This window comes from Mandrillus leucophaeus, unplaced genomic scaffold, assembly GCF_000951045.1.
Source record: "Mandrillus leucophaeus isolate KB7577 unplaced genomic scaffold, Mleu.le_1.0 Scaffold37, whole genome shotgun sequence".
NCBI lineage: Eukaryota > Metazoa > Chordata > Mammalia > Primates > Cercopithecidae > Mandrillus > Mandrillus leucophaeus.
Genome location: NW_012103920.1, coordinates 1,588,440 through 1,607,539, shown reverse-complemented (window position 1 = coordinate 1,607,539; position 19,100 = coordinate 1,588,440). Strand labels below are relative to the sequence as shown.

At 53.1% G+C, this 19,100-nt stretch overlaps 1 protein-coding gene across 2 annotated transcripts in view; it reads left to right on the top strand.

Moving 5' to 3' along the window:
- The window catches only part of CMIP (c-Maf inducing protein), a 102,874-nt gene that overhangs the window by 62,694 nt on the left and 21,080 nt on the right, over positions 1-19,100 (top strand). For both annotated transcript variants that reach the window (XM_011990067.1, XM_011990068.1), the window contains 3 exons: positions 541-644; positions 2,360-2,464; positions 8,717-9,070. In XM_011990067.1, coding sequence (XP_011845457.1) covers positions 541-644; positions 2,360-2,464; positions 8,717-9,070 — 563 coding nt within the window. The remainder of the gene's footprint in view (positions 1-540; positions 645-2,359; positions 2,465-8,716; positions 9,071-19,100) is intronic.

The window sequence follows — 19,100 nt, the reverse complement described above, 5'->3', positions numbered from 1 at the left end:
CCTCCTTCCACACCCACCTCACACCTCCTTCCACACCCACCTCACACTCACCTTCCACACCCACCTTTCTCCTCCTTCCACACCCACCTCATGCTCTCATCCTTCCACATCCACCTCACACACCTCCTTCCACACCCACCTCACACTTACCTCCTTTCACACCCACGTCTCACACACCTCCTTCCACCCTCCACATTCCCGTCAGAAGCACCCTCTCTTGTCTCCCCAGCCTTTCTGGCTCTCTTTTCTCTTTCTCATCTCATTTGTCCCGCACGTGCGTTTTGAGGGTGGCTTTCTCTACAGCCGAAAGCACCTGCTCATCAGATGGTCCTTCAGAGCGGAAGTGCAGGTGTCATGGTGCCGTTCTTTGAAGTAGACACCACCTGTCCTTTCGAGAGGGTTGGCGTTTCCCCATTGCCTTCCCCATCGACAGCTCCAGGCAGAGCCGGGTCCTGCCCTTCCTTCCGGTGTCGTGGCTGCCCTGGGCTCCTGCCCTGCCTGGCACCATCCCCTGACTCCTGTCCTGTGCTCTCTCTGCAGGACTTTGGGAAGTGCCCGCGACTGAGGCTGTTTACTCAGGAGTACATCCTTGCCTTGAACGAGCTCAACGCGGGGATGGAAGTGGTGAAGAAGTTCATTCAGAGGTGGGTCTTCAGCGCGACGCCCCTCTTTAGCCTCGGAGCCACTTTCTTCTCTGATCCTGTTTCCTCAGATATCCCTGGGGGGCTGTTGTGTAATTAAATGAAGACTCCCTCTATGAGGAAGCCCCTAGCCCACTGCACGGTGCCCGATAGGAGCTCAGAAAATGGCAGTGGGCCTCAGCAACACTACTGTTTCCTCAGGTCCCACGACCCCTCGGGCTGTGGGCGCCATGTGTTTAGGACTCACGCCCACCCCTGGTGGTCCCAGAGCATCGACGGGCGCTTGAACAGTCACCCCTAAAACATAACCCACAGGAAGCCAAATATTCTTGCTCCTCACTCACTTTTGGTACTTGGGGTTGGTGTGTTGGTTTTGGTTTTTTTTTTTTTTTTGAAGGAGGCTTGTTTTTGCTTTTTATTTTAATTTTAAATTTTCTCTCCGTGCTCCAGTTTCCTCATCTGTAACACAAGAACCATAGTACCCATCGCCCAGTTAGTGCGATGCTCCAGTGATTAGTAGACACAATACACAGAGAACGCTGCAGAAGTCTCGTGTCAGGCCAAGCTGCCATCGTTCTTGTTCTTCTCATCTTTTTTGTTTGTTTTGAGATGGAGTCTCGCTCTGTCACCCAGGCTGGAGTGCAGTGGCTCGATCTCGGCTCACTGCAACCTTCGGCTCCCGGGTTCAAGCAATTCTCCTGCCTCAGCCTCCCAAGTAGCTGGGATTGCAGGCACATGTTAGCATGCCTGGCTAATTTTTGTATTTTTAGTAGAGACAGGGTTTCACCGTGTTGGCCAGGCTGGTCTCGAACTCCTGACCTCAGGAGATCCACCTACATCGGCCTCCTAAAGTGCTGGGATTACAGGCGTGAGCCACTGCCCCCAGACTCTTCTCATCTTTTAAGAAAACCACAATAACCCATTTAAACAAGTTCTGAAACTACACATTTCCTAAATATGCTCACCTGGAACTCACGAAGCCGTTTGTGGGTGGCTTTGTGACATGCCCTCAGGCCAGAGCCCTGGTGACACCACCCAGCTGTAGTTTGCAATATCTTGTCAGGTTAGGCCATTCTTAGTGACAGCAGCCTTGATGGCAACTTCCCAGAAATGGTACAGCTGTTATCCTTAGGACCACAAAAATAGCCATGACAAGTAATAATTAGTGGCACTTATTGAGGACTTATTGACTATGCTGCTGACTCTATGCTAAGCCGAAATGACCCTCATCGTTTTTCTTCCAAAGCAGGACATGTTTGAAAGTAGAATGAGGTGTTAGGGATAATTATTCCTGAACCACTAGGTGTAAGCATGACTGTCCCAGTACATATGGCCACCATTTGCTAGGTCTGTCCATGAATTAGAAAAGCTGGTCCTAACTGTACCCCCCAAGGAGGTGGCCGCTGTCCTCATTTTATAGCTGCAGAAACAGAGTGGAGAGTTTAGGAGGTTTCCAAGGCCACTCGGGTTTGAACCCAGGAACCCTGGATCTGGAGTGCACAGCCGGGAGCTTTGCCTTCTGCTGCCTGCACGTGGCACAGACAGGACCCAAATCCTGGTGCCACCAATTGCACAGCAAAGGCTCTCAGAGCCCCCCAAGCGGTGCTGGCAGAGTGGGCAGTCCTGTACCTGAGCAGTGGCCCTCCCTTGTCCCCTTTCCCCTGTCTGTGGGCCTCACTCCTGCAGGCTTCTCACCCCGGCCCTCTGCTTTTTTCCAGCATGCACGGCCCCACAGGGCATTGCCCCCACCCCCGGGTCCTGCCCAACCTGGTGGCCGTGTGCCTGGCTGCCATCTACTCCTGCTATGAAGAGTTCATCAACAGGTCAGTTGCTGAACCACTGCCACCCAGAGGGCTTGGGAGGGGCAAACTGTCATCCCCATCATGGGCAAAGTCACCAAGAACTGACCAGGCCGGAGAGGTGGAGTAGCTGTTTACTGGGCAGACTTCACGGTGTATTTGCCAGTTCCCCTGGGCCCAGAACCCAGGGATGCTGCTGAAGAAGCAAGCACTGAATCAGCACCGCAACTGCAAGGCTGTTAGAGCTGCTTGGCTTTAGGGACAGATGTTTTATGCTGAAGATCTCTCACTACTGGAGAGGTATGACACACTGGTGTGTGTGTGAATGTGTGCACATGGGTATACAAATGCATGTGTGAACTGTACACATACACGTGACTGTGTGTACGTGTGTGCACATGGAGGTGTGAATATGTGCCCCTTTTTGGGGACAAGGGTTGACAGTAAGGTTTAGCCTGTCTGGTCTTGCCTTTGAGAACACAGGCTTTTGCCCATGATTTGCATGGTTTTATTTTTTCGATACAGGGTCTCACTCTGTCACTTAGGCTGTGCTGGAATACAGTGGTGCAGTCATAGCTCACTGCAGCCTCAAACTCCTGGACTCAAGCAGTCCTCCCACCTCAGCCTCCCAAGTAGCTAGGACCACAGGCACATGCCACCACTCGTGGCTAATATTTAAAATTTTTTTTATAAAGACAGGATCTTGCTATGTTACCCAGGCTGGCCTCAAACTCCTGGGCTTAAGCAGTCTTCCCACTTTGACCTCCCAGAATGCTGAGGTTACAGGCGTGAACCACTGCACCTGTTTTTCTTGAGCGCCTGCCGTGTGCTTGACACAATTTCAGTGCTAGAGAGCGAGCAAGATCACAAATTCCCTGCTCTTTTCGGGCTTCCATTCTACCAGGAAGAGATCATGTACAAGTAAATGTGCAAGATCATGTCAGAGGGTAAGAAAAACCGTGCGAGCAATAAAACCGAGTGGTGGGGTAGCAAGTGACCGGAAGAGGTGAGGCAGGGTCTCCGCCTGGCTTTGGAGCCTCCAAAAGGAAACTCCAAGACCAGCATTTGGGTGGAAGTGGCTTCCTAGGAAGATGGTCCCAGGAAACACTGGGGGACAGGGAAGGAAGGACAGCAGTAAAATATGAATTAATAAGCAGATGAGGCTGGGTGCGGTGGCTCACACCTGTAATCCCAGCACTTTGGGAGGCCAAGGCAGGCAGATCACTTGAGGTCAGGAGTTTGAGTCCAGCCTGGCCAATGTGGTGAAACCCCGTCTCTACTAAAAAAATACAAAAATTGGCCGGGCGTGGTGGCACATGACTGTACTCAGCTACTCAGGAGGCTGAGGCAGGAGAATAGCTTGAACCTGGGAGGCAGAGGTTGCAGTGAGCCAAGATCATACCACTGCACTCCAACCTGGGCAACAGAGTGAGACTTCTTCTCAAAAATAAATAAATAAATAAGCAAGCAAGCAATCAGGTGACCACTTCAGGCAGCTGGCATGCACTCCCACTGTGCCCCAGGAGGCCATGCGGAGCACACTGAGAATTGCTGTGCTGAGAGTTGCTCAGCCGAGGCTGGCTGTGCTGGGGGTCACTCACCAGCTCCCATCCCTCGCTGGCTGAGAACTGCTCCCAGGATGCAGACTGATGCAGATGCCATTACTTTATGGGGAACTTTCTGCAGTGACCTCTGGTGTCATTGGAGGGGATGTGACATGCAGAACGCAGTGGTCTCTGCTGCAGCCACCCAGTTGTTCAGGTGGTACACTGCACAACTCTAAGGAGACCAACATGAGTCCAGACCCCGCCAGAGCTAGGGTACGGCAGGAGGGTATTTCAGTCTTTTCTCAAAACGAAGGCGGTAGAGCATTCCGAGTCGCTGAAAACCTGGCAGGGGGAGCTTCTCAAACAAATGCCATACTGCTGAGATCTTGGGAAGGGACAGGAAAAGGCATTTGATAAATCAGGGGCTGCTTCCTTGCAGCAGGCCATGAGAGAGGGTCACTGTTTTAATGCCTTCAGCCTCAGGTCCCGATGTTCAAAGGGGACCATGTCCCACCTTGAATCACTTCCCTGATGAGAAAGAAGTACAGGGACTCCAGGGGCCAGAATGTGGAGATGGGAGGCTGCTCATTCCCAAGGGCTTGTTCTGGAGCTGACAACACGGTAAGGCAAAAAGAGGAGAAAACGGAAGCCAAAGGGTAGTGCCAGGCCTTCACTTTTTACATTTTTAGTAGAGACGGGGTTTCACCATGTTAGCCAGGATGGTGTCAATCTCCTGACCTCGTGATCTGCCCACCTTGGCCTCCCAAAGTGCTGGGATTACAGGCATGAGCCACCGCGCCTGGCCTACAGTATTTAAGTTATACCCAGAGTGTGCGGGAGCCAGCTCACCCATTTCTTTTGGGAACATGTCCCTTCCAAGTTCTATAATGATATCATATCGGTAGCTTGAAGTAGCTGTGGTGGGAGTATTTACACAAAAGAAATTGGTAAGCACTGCAAATCAGGGCTTCTTCCTTTTTTTGAGACAGAGCTTCGCTCTTGTCGCCCAGGCTGGAATGCAGTGGCACAATCTTGGCTCGCTGCAGCCTCCACCTCCTGGGTTCAAGCGATTCTCCTGCCTCAGCTTCCTGAGTAGCTGGGATTACAGGTGTGGGCCACCACACCTGGCTAATCTTTGTATTTTTGGTAGAGATGGGGTTTTACTTTGTTGGCTAGGCTGGTCTCGAACTCCTGACCTCAAGTGATCTGCCCGCCTCGGCTTCCCAAAGTGCTGGAATTACAGGCGTGAGCCATTGCGCCCAGCCAGATCAGGGCTTCTTTCTTTGGAGAGTTGGTTGTTAGACATTTACCAGCGTACCTTGGGTTATATCTCAGGTTTTTTTAAAAAAAAGAAACAAAAGGGTGCCCAGGACCCTCCCAGTGCCATTCTGATTTAATTAGGATGGCCCTGGCATCTGTTTTTGGAAGGAGCCTCAGGGAGGTGATATTTACGTTGATACCTCCTGGCTGTTCTCCAGGTAAGAAGCAGGAAGAAGGTGACCCAGGGAGAGAACCACACGGGCAGAGGCCTGGCAGTGATGGGTAAAGGTGCCATTGGTCACAATGATTTTGTTTTTGTTTTTTGGATTTTTTTGGAAACGGTTTCACTCTGTCACCCAAGCTGGAGTGCAGTGGCGCAATCTCTGCTCACTGCAACCTCTGCATCCTGTCTTGAAGCAATTTTCATGCCTCAGCCACCCAAATAGCTGGGATTACAGGTGTGCACCACCACACCTGGCTAATTTTTATTTTATTTTATTTTATTTTATTTTATTTATTTATTTGTATTTTTAGTAGAGATGGGATTTTGCCATGTTGGCCAGACTGGTGTCAAACTCCTGGCCTCAAGTGAAATTCCCCCCTCAGCCTCCAAAAGTGCTGGGATTACAGGGGTGAGCCACCGTGCCCGTCTACAATGTTTTTGTATCTATGGGTCCTTGAACCACTACTTCAGAATCACCTGGACTTCTTTAAAATAGATTCCTGGCTGCAGTATTTCTGGAGTATGGCCCAGGAGTCTGCATTCTAAACAAACTGCACAAGTCATTCTGCTGCACGCTGAATGTGGAGGTCCCTGCGGGGGAGGAGCCAAAGGAAATCCAGTGTGACTGGAGCAGAGAGAAGGAAAGGGAAGCAAAAGATGGAGTTGGAGAGAGAAGCAGCGCTGGGCCATGAGTAGGCAGCTTCTCACACCTCCTAGTGCCTGGGACTCTCTAGGGCTTGGCATTAAAATGAAGATTCGGATTCAGCAGGTCTGGGGCAGGACCTGAGACTCTGCTTGTGTCACAAGCTCTCAGGCGAAGCTGTGGGCTGGGGATCACACTGTAAGTAGCGGGGCTGTCCTGGGTTTCAGTGGCAGAACTTTTATCCTGGGAGCGTTGGAGAGTCCATAGTGGGTTGTAAGTGGAGAAGGGACGTGATGGGATTTCAGTTCCATTCCCCTCTGGCTGCTGCTGTGAGGAGGATGGAGTAGGGGGCAGATGTGACCCTGGGGAACTGTTAGGTGGCTGTGGCAAGGAGATGCCAGGTTGGAGGCTGGCGAGGGTGAGACAATGCCTGCTGCCTCCCACCCACCCTGGCTCAGCCATGCTGAGCCCCCTCAGAGCCCACGTTAGCTTGGGTTCCAGCTGATGCCATAAGTTTCCTGGATGTCACCCAGAGAAGCACGATACTGCCAACATGTTTCTTGGGCTCAGGTCCATGACGCCCCCTCAGTCAGTCCCTTCAAGATAAAGCCTGTCATGTCCTCCAGGCCATCCACAGTGCTCTTTGTGGGCAAATGTACACAATGTGCTCACACTGAAAAGAACAGACAGCTTGACCCAGGTTAGCGTGGCTCTCTCGAAAATCACCAATCTGAGCCAAACAGCCTTGAAAATCCACTTTTAAAACCCGGCAAAGGCAAACAAAGAGAAATGGAGTGTTGAGCACTTGGGGAGCAAATCAGATCTGAACCAAAGAATTTAGGTCTCTCCCCATCACAGACCACACACAAGTTTTTATCAACGATAGAATTCTCGGACTTCAGCCGGCGGATTATTTGTCCCAGCAAAGCTGAAAGTATATTTATAAAACACCCTTGGTGGGCTCAGCTCGGGCCTGGTTTCTGGCATGTGCTGGATCCACTCAGACCCTTCCTGTGCATGGGGCTCAAGTTCTGCACACAGCCCTTGGAAGGGCTACTCACAGGCTCCCTCCCACCCCTTCCCCCAGCCACAGCAATTCCCCAAGCAGAATGTCTGCAGTGTGGCTCTGTCCTCAAGCCTGGGAGCCCCTTTAGAGGCACAGGATCCATGCCTGTGACACATCTGGGGAAGGACTAGATAAGCAGCTGTTCTCAATCATGCCATTGTGCTCGAAGTCTTGGATTAGTGGATCTCAACCTTGACCACACACATGAGGAACCTTAAAAATTGCTCATGTCCAGGTCCCACGCTGGAGATTCCTGTCTAACTGGGGTTTGGGATGTTTAGAAGTATACCCGGGGGATCCTGGTGTCCAGCCAGGGGTGGAAAGCTTTGGTTTAGGAGGAGTTCGAGGGTAGGAAGGGCAAGAGTAGCAGGAAGAAATCAAGGAAGACTTCCTGGAGGAGGGGACCTGCACAGATCTTAGGGGACCTTGGAAGCCAACCTAGTTAGAAGGATCCTGGGCTTTGGGGTCCGGGAGATCTGGTTTCAAATCCCATCTCCATCAACTCATGGGCTGTTTAATTAGGGGTAGATCATTTAACTTCTGAGACTGTCTTTCCTCGCCTGTGGCACAGAGACAGGAATCACTGTTCAGTGATGTCTGTGAGCATCTGTATGACTGCACTTAGCACTGTGCCGGCCATGGGCTCCAGCAGAGGAACCCGTTGATGGTACTACTGTCCCTTACAACAATGCACCTCCCAGGCAACTGGGCACCTTGGGAAGCACTCAGTCAGAGGAGGGACTTTAACCAGGTCAAGGCTCTGACAGGTCCTGCCGTTAAGAGGCCTAGTGTCATCTCGTTTGCCCCAGCATTTCCCTAACAAATGTGAGATTAATAATGCCATAGAGCCCCTTTCTGAGTTAGCACCTGTTAACACTTGTGCAGGCTTCTGTTCCTCCGAGCAGTCAGAGATGCTGTGCCTGGAAGGTTACCCAGGAGGAGTGGGGGTTCTGCAGACAGGAGGGCTAGACTCCGGGGCCCAGGCTGGAATTCTGGGGTTTGGGATCCCATTGACGTGGGTTCCCAGGAGGGCAGATACTGAGCTTGCTCACTTGGCTGGGTTTGGGGGCAGGAGAGCAGAGTCCTGGAGGACATTGTGAGGTCAGGGATTGGAGGATAGTTAAACCGCAGGAAGCAACTAAAAGCAAAATAGTAGATCCCGTTGGCTTATCAAGAAAGTGGCCAGTGGTGTTTTGGTGGAGAATGCCAAGAGCCTTATGGCTGTCATGTAGAGATCAGCATCCATTCAGTCGGTCAGCAAAGGTTTATTGAGCGCCTGTTATGTGCTGAAGTGACAGCATGGACTGTAGAGACAGGCAACCTGGGTTGGGCTGCCATCCCCACCTCTTCCTGTCTAGACCTTGGGCAAGCTGCGGACCCAGGCTGAGCCTCAGTTTCCTCATTTCTAGCACAGGGATGATGATAGTATTACATTGTGGCCTCATCCTGGGATTCAGGAAGGCCTTTAGCCTGGTGGGTCATGGTGCATCATGAACGGTGCCTGTACTCATGTGCCCTCTCCCGCCTCTTCCCCCAGCCGCGACAATTCCCCAAGCCTGAAGGAAATCCGGAATGGCTGCCAGCAGCCGTGCGACCGGAAGCCCACTTTACCTCTGCGCCTTCTGCACCCCAGCCCGGACCTGGTGTCTCAGGAAGCCACGCTGTCTGAGGCCCGGCTCAAGTCGGTGGTCGTGGCCTCCAGTGAGATCCACGTGGAGGTGGAACGCACCAGCACTGCCAAGCCGGCGCTGACAGCCAGCGCGGGCAACGACAGCGAGCCCAACCTCATCGACTGCCTCATGGTCAGCCCCGCCTGCAGCACCATGAGCATCGAGCTGGGCCCCCAGGCCGACCGCACGCTCGGCTGCTACGTGGAAATCCTCAAGCTGCTGTGAGTGCTCCCCGCGTGCGCGCCCCCAGGCCGGGCGGGAGGAGAATGGGCTTTGCTGCTGGGTGCGGCTGTGTGTGTTGGTTCAAACTACGCAGGTAGAGTGGTGTGTGTGTGAGTGCACACGAGCTGGTGTGTGCAAGAGTGTGCATAAGCACAAATGTGGCTGTGAGTACAGGCATACAGGGTGCATATGTACAGGTGGGTGAGGGACACGTGGGTGTGTGCACAGGTGGCTATGGTTGTATATCTGTGAACATATGGTGTGTGTATACACACACGTGGGGTGCATGCATGGCTTTGTACCTGTATGCTTGAGTGCCTGGGCACATGTGTAAGGTACATGCCCAAGCATACATGTGTACATACGTCTGCACGAGTTTGTGTGTGTGTGAGGATCTGGATACATCTGCCAGGGTGTGCAGGAGCACAAGGGTTCCCAAGTGTGTCTGTGAGTATGTGGACATCTCTGGTGTGTTGGGTGTGTGGGATCCTCTGAGCTTGTGAGTGTCTTTGTGTGCGTGAATGGCCATGGGTGGATGTGGGTGCGATGGCACACGTGGTCTGCTGAGTGTGGGTGTTTATAGGAGATGGGTGTGGGCATGCATGTGAATTTCTCTGTAGGGGTGTGTGTGTGTGTGAAATGCACAAGAGTGGGTATGTCTACTCACTTGTGCTAGTTTTGTGCACGAGTGGCTGTGGCTGCATGCATGTGGGTATAACCATTTGTGCTCTAGGGTTGGAGAGCATGTGTGTTTCTCTGTATATGTTTGCAGGTATGTGCATGAGCCCATGTGTGTTTGTATTGTGTGAGCCGTGTATGCCGTGTGTCTTTGGGGTGTGAGCATCTGTGCATATGTGTGTGTCTGAGTGAGTGAGGGGTCATGGGCAGGAGTGTGTGAGTCTGTCTTGGGTGTGTGGCTCTGCGTATTTGTGCCGTGTGCCTGGGTGTCTGTGTGCGCACATTGGTGTTGCGTGTGCCTGTGTGTGGGTGTAGGAGACCCGTGGACCCGGGGCTGCCCTGAGTGGTGTGGCTTCTGAGCTGGCTCCTTCTGTGCCTGTCCCTCCCGCTCCCTGAACCTCAGTTGTGTGACTAAGGTAGAGGGGAGTACAGTTCTTAATCCGTGACCCCTAAAGGTCTCTCCAGCCTTGTCATCCACACGTTCCACCTGACACATCTCAAACCCGTGAGCACCTGGTTCCAGGAGCCCCAGTTTGAGGGACCTCATTGACTGTTCCCTTCTGCCCCCCACAGAGCCATGTGGTTCCACAGACAAGCTCAGGTCTGCAGACACTCGGCAGACACCTCCTGCTTGCTCGCTCCACAAACTCCTTCCTTCGGAACAGGCTCTGCGCCACTCTCAGGAGCTTGGAATCCAGAGATGGGCGTTTTCCGATGCAGCTGCTTGTGGTTGCTGGACTTTTCGGAGGGGTTGGGGGTCCAGCTGTGTTGTCACATTTATCCAGTGCATGCTGCCTGTCTAGAACCAGGGCTCCCGGGGCCCTCAGCCTGCAGGGAGACCGCTTGGCAGCCCGGTGCCTGGGGTGTTGTCTGTGTGGGTGGGCGGGGTTTCCCTGAGGCCCTGTGTCGTCACGCGGCTGGGCAGCGTTTGTTCATTCTGTCATGTGTGTGTTGCTCCTGGAGTCTGCTCAGGGTTTGGAGGGACAGAGGGCAGCTTCTGAGGGCCTGGTGAGCTGGAGAAATGGCTGGGAGGTACCTTGGGGGTGCCCCCTGTGCTCTACTGGCAAGGCCTGTGGTGTCTGCGAAGGTGAACACATGGGCACACACAGTCATAAGATGGCATTTGCTGGTTTGAAGGAGATCGTGGAGGCAGCGTCCCCACATAGTCTCCTCTGCCCTGACTTTGGCACCGGAGAGGAAAGGGTGGGGTGTGCCCAGGGGTTCAGGACCAGCCCCGCCTCGTGGTCCCAGCAGCAGAGGTCGGGTGAGGGCATAACTGCATTCAGTGACCTCCACCCCCAGCCAAGTGGAATTCCAGATCCCACTAAGAGAGTGTCTCCAAGAACACACCACAGACCTGAGTGTCTTCAAGACAAAGAAAGGTGCCAGCTCTCCCAGCGGCAGCCAGGTTAGGGCATCTCCCCGGATTTTTGGAGGGGTCTCCTTGCTCTGATGGAGATAGAAGCCTCCAGGCCAGAGACTGGCCCTGCTGTCCACTCCAGCTCCCCAATTCCAGCTGGTTTTTACAAACACCATGAACCTCTGGGCCTTCTGCTGTTTTGGGCCTGACTCCTATTTCTCATTAAGCACTAAAGGTCTGAGTTTCATAACGCAGTTGGCACACATTTTTTCCTTCTTCATAAACATGCTCATGAATGAGGACTCTGTTCTCCCCCATCTGCGTCCAGACCCCCTGCCTGCCCCACATCACCCAGCTGCCAGGGCACAGGTGGGGGTCGGGGCCATCGCCAAGGGCCCAGGACAGTCAGGGCAAGCCAGGAGGGGTTCTGGATGGGGCTAGGCAGAGGAGCAGCTCACGCCCAGCCCCAAAACCTCCACAAAATGGGATTATGCTTCCAGCAGCCTCTTCCACCTTGGGGGAGCGCAACACAATTTGGGCCTGATAACTGTGTTTTCCCAACAACTTCCCTCCCCACACCCAGCGGGCTGCTTCAGTTGCTGGCTCATTGGAGGCCTCAAACTGGTTGGACCCAAACACCCCCAGCTGCTCAAAGGGCTCCAAAGTGAGATACATCAGGAAAGGCACAGACTCAGAGTCAGACCGTGCTAGGTTCCAGTCCCACCTGTGCCACATACTAGTTGTGACCTTGGAAGATTGGTCATCTTCTCTGAGCCTCTGGTCCCAGGCTGGGAGGTGGCACAAGTATGGCTGCATCTGGCATTGGGAAAGAGATGGGAGGGGCCAGCCCTGAGTGCCTGGCACAGAGCAGACATCTCTGCGAGGTGAACACCTGGCCCACGGGAGTAGCCACCATTTATGACGCAGCTGTGTTCCCGCCACTTGACCATACTATTGAGGGCGAGATGCGTCATTGATTCCCTAACAGTGCTTTGAAGGATAAAAGCCACATGGCATTCATCGCACACTGGATTGCAGGAAACTTGCATCTCAGCGTTGAGGAAATGCAGCCGCAGGCCTGAGCTGCTGTGGAACTGTGGCCAGTGTTCTTGGCTCCTCTGGGCTTCAGGTTTCGCGTCTGTAAAATGCGTGTCTTCTCGGAGGACTGATCAGTTGCCGCGTGTTCCCACAGGAAGGTCCCTGCATCATTAGAATTTGACACTTTTGAAAAGTAACCTAAGTTGCAAAAATTTCCTGGAGATCCTTGAAAAGGAAAACTATTCCAAATGCAGGTCGAGGCTGATGTGGAAAAAAAATCACCGCGTGAGGTGCAGGCGGGGTGGGGTGATGAAAAGAACGCAGATTCGGGAGGCGAAGAAGAGCTTTGGGATTTGTAGTCATTTAGAGTCCAGCTCTTTTCCTGCTGGGCACCTGTGTGTGATTCACACCTTCATTTATCCACCTATTTATTCATTCTTTCATCCAGCTTTTGTTGCATACCTACGCCAGGCCAGACTTTACGCCAAATACCATACTTGTCCCTGTACTCAGTCCCTCTGAACCTAAGTATTGCCAAGTGCTAAGAGCAGTGACATCAAGGGCTCAGCGGGGCTGCTGTAGAGCTCAGATGGGCAGAGTGTGGAACTGCGGCACACTGGGGCCACAGGGGTAGGACGCGCTTCTGATCGGCTCCCATCTACTGCTGGGGACTCTTCGCAAACGTTAGATTTTAAAAGAGCCCTTGATGGGCTGCAGCTCAGCTGGAAGAGGCCCCTCCCTTGGGGAACTTCAGGGAAATGCAGATGAATTTGGGGTTGTCCTAATGACCGGGAGACAGGGCCAGGGGACTTATCTGCAGTAGTTCCGCTCACTGCAATTTCTTCTTCCAAGGTTCAAGCCATTCTCCTGCCTCAGCCTCCCCAGTAGGTAGAATCACAGGTGCCCGCCACCAAGCCCAGCTAATTTTTGTATTTTTAGTAGAGACGGGGTTTTGCCATGTTGGCCAGGCTGGTCTCGAACTCCTGACCTCAAGTAATCTGCCCACTTTAGCCTCCCAAAGATTACAGGTGTGAACCACTGTGCCCAGCCTGTTTTGTAATTTTTAAAAAGTCTGTGATTCTTCTAGGTAGTTCTTTCTTATATGTACTTACTTTTTCTTTTTCTTTTTCTTTTTTTTTTGCGATGGAGTCTCGCTCTGTCGCCCAGGCTGCAGTGCAGTGGTGCGATCTCAGCTCACTGCAACCTCTGCCTCGCAGGTTCAAGCCATTCTCCTGCCTCAACCTCCCCAGTAGCTGGGATTACAGGCGTCTACCACCTAGCCCGGCTAATTTTTGTGTTTTTTAGTAGAGACAGGATTTCGCCACATTGGCCAGGCTGGTCTTGAACTCTTGACCTCAAGTGATCTGCCCACCTCGGCCTCCCAAAGTGCTAGGATTACAGGCATGAGCCACCATGCCCATCCTGTTTGGAAACTTAAAACTGCTCATTCCTGGAGCACATGGTAACTCTGTAGAAACTCAAAGGTCCCTGGAGCATTTAAGGCTAGCAGATCTGCTGTGGGGCCTGGGAAGGTCCCGGATGGGATGACCGCACAGGTGGAGAGAGAGGGAGTTTTCCTGAGGTATCCCAGCCTCAGGGGTAACAGCCGCTGTTTTTCAGCCTGGGATCAAATCCCCGGACCAGTTGGTTTGTCTTTAAAGGGAGCAGATACTTCTGGATGTCGCATAGTGGGAGCAAAGTGGTCTGAATGTGCTCCCGCATGAGCCTTGTCATGCCCCAGGCCTTCCCAAGCATGAGGCCACCCTGAGGCCACCACATTCTGCCCACACTTTGTGGGAGATTGTGTGAGTCAGGAAAAGCAGCGAGGCTGGCAGGAAGCGTCCTGTCCACAGGGCAGCACAGGGCTCTAGGTGAGGTGGCATCTTCTGAACTGGGTTAAAATCCCAACGGAGCTGCGTGAGGTGGGAGACCCGAGCTTTGCACTCACAAAGCCTTGTTTGGGCCCAACATGTCCCCCATTAGCTCTGTGACCTTTGACAAGTGTCTGAACCTCTCTGGGCCTCCGTTTCTCATCTGTGAAATGGGGGTTCTAAGGCCCCATTCATGGGAGGGTTAAATGTGCAGGTGCCTTATGCCTGAGGCATGTTGGGGTAGCAGGATGCATCAGGCACCTGCCTGCCTGCCCACCCCCTCCCTCCCTGAACTGGGCAAGGCGCAGCCCTCTTTCCTGCTTCCTGGGTGGGCAGTCAGGTCCCTCACACCCTGCCTGCTGCCTGCCCTCCCATCCCAGGCCTGGCTTGGCCCCAGTGGCCAGAGGCATCCCATCCTAGGATAACAGGCCCACCCAAAGCCAGGGCAGTCCCAAGGCAGGGACTCTGCTAACCACTGGGGCCTGTGCTGAGGCCTGTCACAGAGAGGCCCATGCACAGGAGGGTTCCTCATTCCTTCCTCGTGGGCCTGCCAGTCTGGGGACACCCAGCCTCACCTCCACGACAACCTGTGTCCAGCGCCTCCCATTCATCCACCAACCTGGTCAGACTGGGGTCACAGACTTCCAAGCTGGTCTGGGCCAAGGCAAGGAAGTCCACTTGCCCTCTCCCTCCTTCCCCTGCACCCCTCTTGGACTTGTGGGAGCTGCCAGGAAGTGGAGCCCCAGGCTGGGAGACCCAGAGGAGGAGGCTTCTGTCCAGACCCCGCCTCAGGCAGGCCGAAGCCTCCCACTGGGCTGAGCACCTGGGAGTGCAGACCACGCTCGCGGTTCACAGAACAGGCTCGGGAGTGACAAGTGACGATGGGCCTGTTGCTGGGGCTCATAGCCCCCCATGGGGACCCTGACTCCTCTGATTGTGGGTGACTTCAAATCTCCTTAGAGTTCTGTATTTCGTGACATTTCTGCCTAGAATATGCTTTATTTTAAAAGTAAACAAATGGCCGGGCACGGTGGCTCACACCTGTAATTCCAGCACTTTGGGAGTCCGAGGCGGGCGGATCACGAGGTCAGGAAATTGAGACCATCATGACTAACACAGTGAAACCCCGCCTGTACTAAAAATACAAAAAATTAGCTGGGCGAGGTGACAGGCGCCTGTAGTCCCAGCTACTCAGGAGGCTGAGGCAGGAGAATGGCATGAAACCAGGAGGCGGAGCTTGCATTGAGCCGAGATCACGCCACTGCACTCCAGCCTGGGCGACAGAGCGAGACTCTGTCTCAAAAAAAAAAAAAAAGTTGAAAAAAAACCTAAGTGCTTTTCGTTTCGTTTTTTAAGATACTCTGTCACCGAGGCTGGAGTACAGTGCCGCAGTTACAGGTCACTGCAGCCTCGAACACCTGGGCTCAAGGAATTCTCCCACCTTAGACTCCCAAGTAGCTGGGACTACAGGTGCACACCACCTGCCTGGCTTACTTTTTTTTTTTTTTAATTTTTTCTTTCTTTTTAGAGATGGGATCTCTTTATGTTGCCCAAGCTAGTCTTGAATTCCTGGCCTCAAGCGATCCTCCCACCTCAGCCTCCTGAAGTGCTGGGATTACAGGCGCGAGCCACCATGTGCCCACCAGTGCCCTTGTGATATGGGGAAATCGTCGTCCTCCTCAGGTGTGAGCCGGGCCACCCTCCTTGTGAGACGTTGTTATTGAGATGGTAGAGCACAGACGCTGGGGCCAGGCTCCCAGGTTCAGATCCCAGCTCTCACCAGCTGTGTGGCCTGGGGCCAGGGCAGTCCCTCACTGTGTTTCCATTTTCCTGCCTATAAAATGGGGGTGCCAAGAGCACCCGCCCAGCTGAGTTGCTGGGATTGCTGCACAGGCTGACGCATGGGGAGCCCTTGGAGAGCACATGGCACGCGGCAGGCGCTGCACACGAGGTTTACTGTCAACTAAATTTCCATTTTCTGGAAACCATGAGTCAGGGACAGGTGGGAGGAAAGGAGGAAAGTGATTCTTCTGGAGGGAAGACAAGCTAGCTGCAACGACAGGTGACCCCTCGGAAGGGAGCGTGTGAATACGGGGACATAAAGGGGTCTCCGCATCCTGACATGCGCCTGACAGGCCTCAGGCAGCTCTGAGACCCCCAGGCCGCATGGCACCTGGGCCTTCTGCCCTCGAGCACGGCAGTCCAGTGGACCTGCTCTCAGTCCTCGTCCTGCCTCCCAGGCGCAGAGTTCAGCTTCCTCACCAGCACCCTCTGCCCTCATGTACCGCTCTGGGGATTAAAGGAGCAAGTTGGGTAAGCACTGAGTGCGCGGCCGCTGGCTTCACAGTCAGGACTTATCTCAGGCAACAGGCTTTCCTGGTCATTCTTTCCTCTGCGCCTGGCATCGGAGCCTTTCCTCAGAAGCTTCCAGGGTGTGATCGGGGTTTGAAGGCTGCCACGCACGCTATCGTGGGTTTATTTGGAGGAAGGTGGGGCAGGAAACGCCCTCACTCAGGGGTTATCTAAACCGCTCATTGTCGATGGGAGTGAACATTTGTCCTTGCTGGCTTACTTTTTTTTTTTAACTTTTTCTTTCTTTTTAGAGATGTTTCTATGTAGGGCACAGTTATACACACAGCACACAAACTGATACACAGTGCATCTGTGGTGAATTGTATGTGGGTAGGGGTCCCGGGACCACCCCTCTGCCCAGCTCGGGTCTGAGCACCCGCTGGCCTCTCCCGTGGGTGGCACCCAGGTATCAGTGGAGCATCTCTCTGCAGCACCTCCCCAGCATGGGCCACTGGACAAGGGTTCAGATCCCACCTCCTGCCCCAGTCCAAGCCAGGATCTTAATCGGCATCCCACTCGATCTTGGCACCTAGTGGCACATGCTAGTCCCCCAGATGGAGACTCAATATCCCTTCTGTTCGGAAGCCAATCACAGGCCCCAGGCTCCGTCATTGGCCCAGTCCCAGTGTGCACTGGGTCTTGGGTTCAGCAGTTCCCTCCCAAGCACCAGCCATCCACCTGGCCCAGGGCCCCGCATGGGGGATTCAGAGATGAGACCTGGCCCCCTCCCTGGGGTGGTCCGAGGCAAGATGGTCAGAGGCTTGGGAGCACCCAGGGACAGCTCTGTGATTCGGGTGGGGACTGCTCCAGCGGCCACCCCTCACTTTATGTGTCAGGGTTTTAAGCTCTGGGCCCTCAGAGGTGCCCAGGCCTGGCTTAGGCGAGAACTGACTACCTCTGGGTTTGTTTTCCAGCAGTGTCGCTACAGCTAGAGAGATCCGGAACCCAGGTGGGGGAACCGGTTATAAACACAGTGCAGGTGCTGGAGCAGAGAGGACGGATCGTGGTCTTAGAAGCACCTGAGGTCAGATCTCAGCCACTTGCTGGTGACTTGTGGGAAATCACAAACAGCTCTGAGCTTCATTTTTGTCGTCTGTAAAACAGGGGTTGTCATGACTGCAGTCTCTGGGGGCCGTGTGTGAGCGCTCTGCTGTGTGATACAAGCCCATCTGTACTCAGACTGAGACGCCGGAGAGTTCTCTGGACGCTCCTGGCTTTTGGGGCAAGAGTTGGCCAAAAAACTCCCTGTTTATGAAGCGGTGCTGGTAGCTGGTTGGGAAGCAGCCTGTTGGGCCTCAGGAAACTCCCGAAGCTATTACTTCCCTGCTGTGGCCTGGCTGTGTCACAGCCCTGTGGTCACAGTCAGTGAATTTCCATATTGCTCCTTGTCCGTCATTTGGACTCACCACACAGGGTCCTCTGGGCAGATCCCATGGACGAACATAGGAAGTGCCCTTGGTTCAAGCCCCGGTGTACAGGCAGCGCGGTGCGAATTGCATCTACCTTATCAGCAGTGCTAATACTGTTCTGTTGTGGGACAGTGGTCTTCCCAGGGTCGGACGAGAGTGACACCCTGGTGCCTGGCTTCACCACACACCGTGGTGTGGTAGAGCCTCAAATACCAGGTTCTGAGTCCAGCCTTACCCCTTCCTAGCTGTGTAGATGACTCGGAGTGGATAACTGACCTCTCCCGCTGGCTGTTCACACAGGAAGAAGGCTGTCTCGTGAAAGGATTAAGTGAAGTCAGGTGAACAGCGTGGTGCTTCCCGCACCTGCTCTAACTGAGGTTTAGCCCTCCTTCCTTACCCAAGCAGGCGCTGGCTTTTGCTAAGATCCCAGCTGTGGTCTTTCAGGGCAGGTGAGAGCCAAGGCTCTGCCATCACAGAAGCTTGGATTTGACTCCTCATTCGCCACGGCCATGTGACCTTGAACCTCTGAGCCTCAAGTTCCTCATCTGTTAAGTGGGGTTAGTCACATTGACTTTATTGTGCTCTTATAAAGAGTAAATGAACTAAGGTAAAGCCCTTAGCATAATGAAGTGTGTGTAGAAAGTCTCCATGACATCAGAGCTGCTGTTATTATTGTCATCGTTATTACCATCATTAGCATCAACTCTTTTTTTTTTTTTTTTAAATACTTTAAGTTCTAGGATACGTGTGCCGTGTTGGTGTGCTGCACCCATTAACTCATCATTTACATTAGGCATATCCCCTAATGCTATCCCTCCCCCTTCTCCCACCCCATGACAGGTGCCGGTGTGTGATGTTCCCCACCCTGTGTCCAGGTGTTCTCATTGTTCATTTCCCACCTATGAGAGAACATGTGGTGTTTGGTTTCCTGTCCTTGCAATAGTTTGCTCAGAACAATGGTTTCCAGCTTCATCCATGTCCCTACAAAGGACATGAACTCATCCTTTTTATGACTGCATAGTATTCTTTGGTGTAGATGTGCCACATTTTCTTAATGCAGTCTATCATTGATGGAGATTTGGGTTGGTTCCAAGTCTTTGCTATTGTGAATAGTGCTGCAATAAATATTCATGTGCATGTGTCTTTATAGCAGCATTATTTATAATCCTTTGGGTATATATCCAGCAATGGGATGGCTGGGTCAAACGGTATTTCTAGTTCTAGATCCTTGAGGAATTGCCACACTGTCTTTCACAATGGTTGAACTAGTTTACAGTCCCACCAACGGTGTAATAGTGTTTCTATTTCTCCACATCGTCTC